Source organism: Mandrillus leucophaeus, unplaced genomic scaffold (assembly GCF_000951045.1).
Source record: "Mandrillus leucophaeus isolate KB7577 unplaced genomic scaffold, Mleu.le_1.0 Scaffold320, whole genome shotgun sequence".
Taxonomy (NCBI): domain Eukaryota; kingdom Metazoa; phylum Chordata; class Mammalia; order Primates; family Cercopithecidae; genus Mandrillus; species Mandrillus leucophaeus.
Window position 1 is genome coordinate 2,348,706 of NW_012103366.1, and position 7,878 is coordinate 2,356,583.

General features: G+C 38.3%; 1 protein-coding gene across 1 annotated transcript in view; it reads left to right on the plus strand.

Annotated features, from left to right (window-relative positions):
* The window catches only part of SLC30A9 (solute carrier family 30 (zinc transporter), member 9), a 116,679-nt gene that overhangs the window by 33,236 nt on the left and 75,565 nt on the right, over positions 1-7,878 (plus strand). The window contains exon 6 of the mRNA XM_011987991.1: positions 90-172. Coding sequence (XP_011843381.1) covers positions 90-172 — 83 coding nt within the window. The remainder of the gene's footprint in view (positions 1-89; positions 173-7,878) is intronic.

A 7,878-nucleotide genomic window follows, 5' to 3' on the forward strand; every position in this document is an offset into this window, starting at 1 on the left:
GTAAGATTCTCACTAGAGAATTTAGATTTAAATGTGATGTCAGTAAGTCATTAAAATTATTCATTGTGGTGACCATGTGTGTATGACAGATCTTTGGAAGTTTGGGGAAGCCCTGAAGCTCTTGCCAGAGAGAAAAAATTGCGTAAGGAAGCAGAAATAGAATACAGAGAAAGTAAGTATATTCAATTTAAAGTCAAGTTAGTTGAAAAGTAACTTGTAGGTGAGAACTGTGCCTGTAAGAACTCTCTAGTGCTAGCATACCTGTTGGCCTAGGCTCTGTTGCTTCCAGCAAATACTAGTTTCCGTTTTGGGATTCAATTATTTCACAAAAACAGGAACTGTGTTTTTGTTTTCTCCCGTATAGCTTTTTGAAGATGATGAGAGGAAGAGAAGCTACAGTTTATCATTTTTATAAGACATATAACTATCAGAACTTATGATCTGATTTGAAGATTATGCTTGTTATAAAAGTGATAGAATAGGAAGTAATTGCTGTATTAGTCTATTTTCACACTGCTACAAAGATACTACCCAAGACTGGGTAGTTTATAAACAAAGGAGATTTAACTGACTCACAGTTCCACATAACTGGAGAGGCCTCAGGAAGCTTACAATCATGGCACTAGGAGAAGCAGGCACGTCTTAACATGGTGTCAGGCGAGAGACAGCTTATGTGTAAGAGGAACCGTCAAACACTTACAAAACCATCACATCTCGAGAACTAAGTGTCGCAAGAACAGTATGGGGGAGACCGTCCCCATGATCCAGTCACTTCCCACCATGTCCTGTCCTCAGTACGTGGTGATTATGGCTATTATAATTTGAGATGAGACTTGGGTGTGGACGCAGAGCCACATCATAGCAATTGCTTTTTTATAGAAAGGTCTATTAACTCAGCTACATTAATTAATTCAGCAGGTATTTATCCAGTACCCACTATGAACAAGAAGCTGTACTTGGTGTTTGAAATGTATATGCAAGTAAGACTCTTAGGAGCCAGGTGTGGTGGCACATGTCTGTAGTCCCAGCTACTTGCCTGTAATCCCAGCTACTCAGGAGGCTGAGGTGGGAGGATCACTTGAGCCCAGGAGTTTGAGACCACCCTGGGCAACAAAGACATAAATGGGATGATACTATACATATTGTTGTACATCTTGCTCTTTATATAGTGGTGTAATCATAACCGTTTTCCATATCTACGTATAGAAATCTACCTCATTCTTTTCAGCAGTTGTATAGTACCCCATTATATGGATGTAGCAAGATTTATGTTCTTCAGTTTTTCACTGTTACAAAGAATACATCAATAAATATTCTTATTTTTTTAACATGTTAGATAATTGTGAATATTTACATAGGATTGAGTGTTAGTAGTATAATTTTAGGATCAAATGGCATAGGTATTTAAAAATTTGATAGATCCTGAAGAATTACTCTCTGAAGGAAATATGGTACCAGTTTACATTTACAATCACAGTGTATGAGTGTGACTGTTTTTTCATACCCTTGCGCATGCTGGATATTAACAAGATTTTAACTTTTCTGTGTATTTGATGGGCAATAGATGGTACCTCGTTTAATTTTGAATATCTCTGACTGCTACTGAGGTTGATTATCTTCTATGTGTATTGGTTTTTCTTAGTTCTTCTGTAATAATTTTTATATGTTTTGTTCACTTTTCTATTAGATTGTGTGTCTTTTAAAATTGATTTAAATAAGTTTTTGGTAGATTTTAACCAAAATCTAACCACGTTAGTTTTATTTGTTCTAAATATTTTCTAACAGTCTATCTTGAAATTTGGTTTCGCCTCTTTTTAGTAGGGAAATTTCAAACATATTCGGAAGCGCAGAGAAAAGTATAATAACCTTTTAATGCCCATCATCTGACTTTACAGCTATCAACACATGGCCAGCCTTGTTTAATGTATATCCCTTTCACTAACCTTCATTCTACTGGATTACTTTGAAACCAGGTCCAGACATTGTATCATTTTATTTATAAATATTCCGGTATATATTAAAAGGTCAGGATGTCTGTTTTAGTCAGTTCATGTGATGGTGTTGTTTGAACTGTTTTAGAAAAGTTAGCTATCCATTGCCGGTAGTAAGCTGTCAGTCTTAATAATCCTCTCATTTGCCCTTTAGTTGAAGATCTAGGATGTTCTCGAATAGCTTTAATTCTGACAAAGAAAGTGATTGACCTTCTGTTGATGATTCCTTTCTTGGCAAAATTGAAAATGGCGTGTCTCTTTTCAGCTAATCTAGTCAGGAGGAATAAGGAGTATGTTTGAGATTCTTGTGACCTGGAATATATAATATTAAATCATCTAGATGTTGAATAAGTGTAGTTTTCCTTGTAAAATCCAAGTTTTTTAAATCATTGGTTTGGCATTTTCAAAAGTTTGAAGGAGACGGTGAATCCTAGTATCAAAGGATTTTTGGCATCAGAAAAAGTTGTTTATCTTTTTTTTTTTTTTTTTTTTAAGAGATGGGGTCTCACTGTGTTGCCCAGGCTGGAATACAGTGGCTATTCTCAGGTGCAATCATAGTGAATTATAGCCTTGAACTCCTGGGCTCAAGTGATCATCCTGCCTCAGCGTCCTGAGTAGCCAGGACTACAGGTGTGTGCCACCATGCCTAGCTGACTATCTTTATCCACAGATATGCTAAAGAGAACTGCACTTAAATTAACAGAAGTGAAGTATTTAGTTTCAATGGAAGAAATACATACCGGGGACAGGTAGTCCTGGAAATTCTGATATACTATTCAGTTAATGGTTTCCATTGAGTTTCTTTATAGGTAATATAGGTGCTAATATGGGATACAATCAGATAGGGCATATTCCATTGGGGAATTAGATATTGCCAGTGCAGTTATATAGTTCTTTTACTCTTAAGCACTTATATATGGTAATGTGTCAGGATTAAAGTAGAGATCTATGTGCTAGTATTTATGAAAAATGTATACTTATTTTTCTTTGATAATCAGGTCAACTTTATCTGTTATATGACTAAGAGATTTTATTGAGCATCGTGAGGGTTTCTCAGAACAGTATGATTGCTGTTATTCCCTTTTCTGATTTGATAGAACAATTTATTTTTTAGTGTTTATACTTCTTATCAACGACACTGATTTTTATTAGTATTAGACGAGATCGGGCGCGTTCAGGGTGGTATGGCCGTAGACGATTTTTATTAGTATTAGAAAGGGACTGTACTTGCTTAGAGTTTGAGAAGTTAATAGAGTTTGCCTTGCATGGCTGTTGAAAGCCCTAAGTTTGTTCCTTTTTTTTTTTCACCTTCTCTTTTGGTTTCTTGACAGTGCATTGCAATTTAGTTTTTCCAACATGAACTGACTGCCAGCTCATTTTAATCTTTCTTACCACCCTATTTTTAACCTAAGGCGCTTTAACCAAAGAGAGCATAACGGTTCCTTCGGCATTCTACATCAGGGTCAGTGTCCACATATTGTTTATTTCTAGCAAGTCTAATTCTAAAATTGCCTGTCAACTCTATGGGGTTTTTTTGTTTATAGTTTTGGATTTTAGTGTAATCAATTTTAATAGAGGATGGCTTCCTAGATAGCTTACAACAACCTATGTCCCTGGCTGTTAATAAATAACTTTTGCTGGTGTTACGGAATCTGTCTTCAGTAGCCAGAGTTCGCAAACTATGGCCCATGAACAAATCTGGTCCACCGCCTGTTTATGTATAGTTTATAAGCCAAGAGTGGTTTTCATATTTTAATGACTGACAAAAAAGCAAAAGAATAACAATATTTTGTGACAGATGAAAATTAAATGAAATTTAAATTTCAGAGTCCACAAATAAAATTTTATTGAGATGTAACCATGATCTTTTATTTACATATTGTCTATGGCTGCCTTTGCATATCAACAGCAGAGTTGAGTAGCTCCAACAGAGACCACATGTGGTGCTCCTGTCACTTTGCACTGCTGCTCAGTATACTATAATTCAGTAACAGTTATAATTCAATAGTATTTCAAATGTCATAGGTATCCTTGTACATGACCTCTTTTTTTTTTTTTTAGTATGAGTGCATACCTATCTGGTGAGTAAGAAAAGTAGACATCTAGTGTTGTGCTTTTAAGTCACAGTTGAGCATGGATTATTTTTTATTGAATTAGATGGCAAAGTACTGTGTCTACTATGCAGTGACACCATAGCTGAGTTAAAAGAATATAATATATGTTGACATTACCAGATTAATCAATCATGACAGTATTCCTAATTCGCAGGAGTGTAATAGTCAGAAAAACTAGAAAATTTAAGATGGAATCTATTACAGCAGAATTTGTTAACAAAAATAGAAAATGGAAATGAGGCTGCAACCAAAGTTGTGATTTCTGAGTGACTTATTAGTCAAGCAAAGAAAGTAGTTTTCTAATGGCAGGTAAATTAAGTCCTGTTTAATTTGAGCAGCTGAAGAAATATATCCAGTACAGTGGTCTTTAGACAAGACTAGTTGCTTCAAGAGTTGAGGACACTGGGGACAGACATCAGTAGTCAATTAAAAAGCAAGGCAAATGATTTTGAATGATATTCCTTGGCTTTTGATAAGTTGACCTATGTACCAATACTATTTGAGAAGTGAGTGCTGAGTTTGAAGAGACTGAAGAATTACCCTTTGTGAATAGTCTGTGTGGAACAACCACAGGCAAGAATTTTTTTTTTTTGAGACGGAGTCTCGCTGTGTCGCCAGGCTGGAGTGCAGTGGCATGATCTCAGCTCACTGCAACCTCCACCTCCTGGGTTCAAGCAATTCTCCTGCTTCAGCCTCCCGAGTAGCTGGGATTACAGGTGTGTACCACCATGCCCAGCTAATTTTTTTTTTGTATTTTTAGTAGAGACGGGGTTTCACCATGTTAGTCAGGATGGTCTCGATCTCCTGACCTTGTGATCCTCCCACCTCGTCCTCTCAAAGTGCTGGGATTACAGGTGTGAGCCACTGCGCCCAGCCACACAAGAATATTTTCAAAGAAGATGTGAAAATACTAATTCAGTAAACCCGATGTGGAATCTGCTAAGATGTCTTAGACAGTGGTGGTAAAAATATGTGTAGAGCAGAAAAACCCTTAGTTGGACAAATTTATAAAGCTTGTGAAAACATAAGATGTTGAAAACCTTTTCATCGGTAGATACTTCGCAGAAAATATTTGTCATGAGTAGGAACTTTGTGGAAAATACTTAAATCTCTTGTTTGCTATTGAACCAGTAGTATCACCTTTGAACTTGTGGACTTAACCACTGAAAGAAATAGAAGCTGATTATCCTGACTTGTCCATCTACACTGCATTTCAATGGTTTAGCAGTTTTACTGCCATTTTTTGAGCTCAGGATTGAAAAATTCAAAACAAATTTTTCTGAATAAGAAGACCTACCTGTCAACCACTATTATCAAACACTGAATGGCTTAGAAAATTAGCTTTTGCTGCAGACCTTATGTTTCTTAATGCATTCAATGTAAAATTACAGGGGAAAGCAGTGTTTAAATACAAAACTTACTCTGCTATAAAGTCATTTCAACAGTAGATTCATTGTTTGAATTAAAGTAACGTCAGTCAGCTTTATGTACTTCCCATGCTGTTAGAAGTTTAACAGAAGCACTCAGATCCGCAGTGGCAGTGGCATGTCCTGTCTGCGGAGAGCCAGGCCAGCGACAACTAGCAACGCCTCAGAGAACGCCAGGGTGCGTCCCGAAGCCACCTGCCCTTCCGACTGCGGCAGCTGCTGACCCACCGTTGCCATGACCTGCAGGAAAGACAAGAAGGAGGGCAGTTGGAAGAAATTCATCTGGAACTCAGAGAAGAAGGAGTTTTGGGGCAGGACTGGTGGCAGTTGGTTTAAGATCCTTCTGTTCTACATAATATGTTATGGCTGCCTGGATGGCATCTTCATCGGAATCATCCAAGTGGTGCTGCTCACCATCAGTGAACTTAAGCCCACATATCAGGACCACATATCAGGACCCCACCAGGATTAACACGGATATCTCAGATCCAGAAGACTGAAACTGCCTTTCATCCTAATGATCCCAAGCACTGTGAGGCATATGTGCTGAACGTAGTTAGGTTCCTGGAAAAGTACAAAGATTCAGCCCAGAAGGATGACTTGATTTTTGAAGATTGTGACAATGTGCCCAGTGAACCCAGAGAACAAGGAGACTTTAATCATGAATGAGGTGAGCGAAAGTTCTGCAGATTCAAGCTTGAGTGGCTGGGAAATTGCTCTGGATTAAATGACGAAACTTATGGCTACAAAACTATGTGTTGTTGTAAAGCTCAAGCAAGTTCTAGGCTTTAAACCTAAGCCTCCCGAGAGTGAGTCCTTGGGGAGTTACCCAGTGATGAAGTATAATGAGTATGTCTTTCCTGTTCAGTGCACTGGCTAGTGAGATGAAGATAAGGATAAAGATGGAAATGTGGAGTATTTTGGACTGGACACCTACCTTGGTTTTCCTCTGCAGAATTATCTCTGCTATGGCAAACTCCTGCAGCCCAAATACCTGCATCCCCTCCTTGCTGTACAGTTCACCAACCTTACCATGGACACTGAAATTTGCATAGAGTGTAAAGTGTATGGTGAGAACATTGGGCACAGTGAGAAAGATGGTTTTCAGGGATCCCTTGCTGTAAAAATTGAAGTTAAGAGCTGATCACAAGCACAAATCTTTCCCACTAGCCATTTAATAAGTTTAAAAAAAGATGCAAAAACCTGTTAGTCTTGAACAAACTGTCATACATATGGGACCTACACTTTTTCTTTTTTTTTTTTTTTTTTTTGAGACGGAGTCTCGCTCTGTCGCCCAGGCTGGAGTGCAGTGGCCGGATCTCAGCTCACTGCAAGCTCCTCCTCCCTGGTTTACGCCATTCTCCTGCCTCAGCCTCCCGAGTAGCTGGGACTACAGGCACCCGCCACCTCCCCCAGCTAGTTTTTTGTATTTTTTAGTAGAGACGGGGTTTCACCGTATTAGCCAGGATGGTCTCGATCTCCTGACCTCGTGATCCGCCCGTGTCGGCCTCCCAAAGTGCTGGGATTACAGGCTTGAGCCACCGTGCCCGGCCGGGACCTACACTTAAAGCATAATCTATGTGCTTTACACTTGCTTTCTGCATTTAATAGTTACTGTAAACTAAAGTGTAGCAATAGCAACAAAATATTCTACTGTAAGTGACAAGAAAAATTGAGCCTTGAGATGTGCTAATTTTTTCTGTAAATTATGATTCCATAAGTGACTTGTAAGGAGTGTTTCTGGCCTCTAAGTATTGCCTCCTGTATTTTATTTAGTGTACAGTACTATAGGTGCATACTCTGGTCGTTTTTCAACCCATGTTTTATCATATCTGTTTTGTAATTTATGTGAGCAGGGTTTGCTGTCCAAGGTATAAATATTCAATGGGAATAAAACTGGCATGGTTTATTTATTTATTTATTTTTGCTCTTTCAAAGATAATGGCCCATCAATGAGCATTTTTAAAAAATATATCAATGTGTTTTAATCTATTATGGTTATCACTCTTTTTTTTAATTATACTTTACATTCTAGGGTACATGTGCACAATGTGCAGGTTTGTTACATATGTATATATGTGCCATGTTGTTGTGCTGCACCCGTCAACTTGTCATTTACATTAGGTATATCCCCCAGTGCCATCCATTCCCCCTCCTCCCACCCCACAACAGGCCTCGGTGTGTCATGTTCCCCTTCCTGTGTCCAAGTGTTCTCATTGTTCAGTTCCCACCTATGAGTGAGAACATGTGGTATTTGGTTTTCTGTCCTTGCGATAGTTTGCTGAGAATGATGGTTTCTAGTTTCATCCATGTCCCTACAAAGGACATGAACTCATCCTTTTTTAT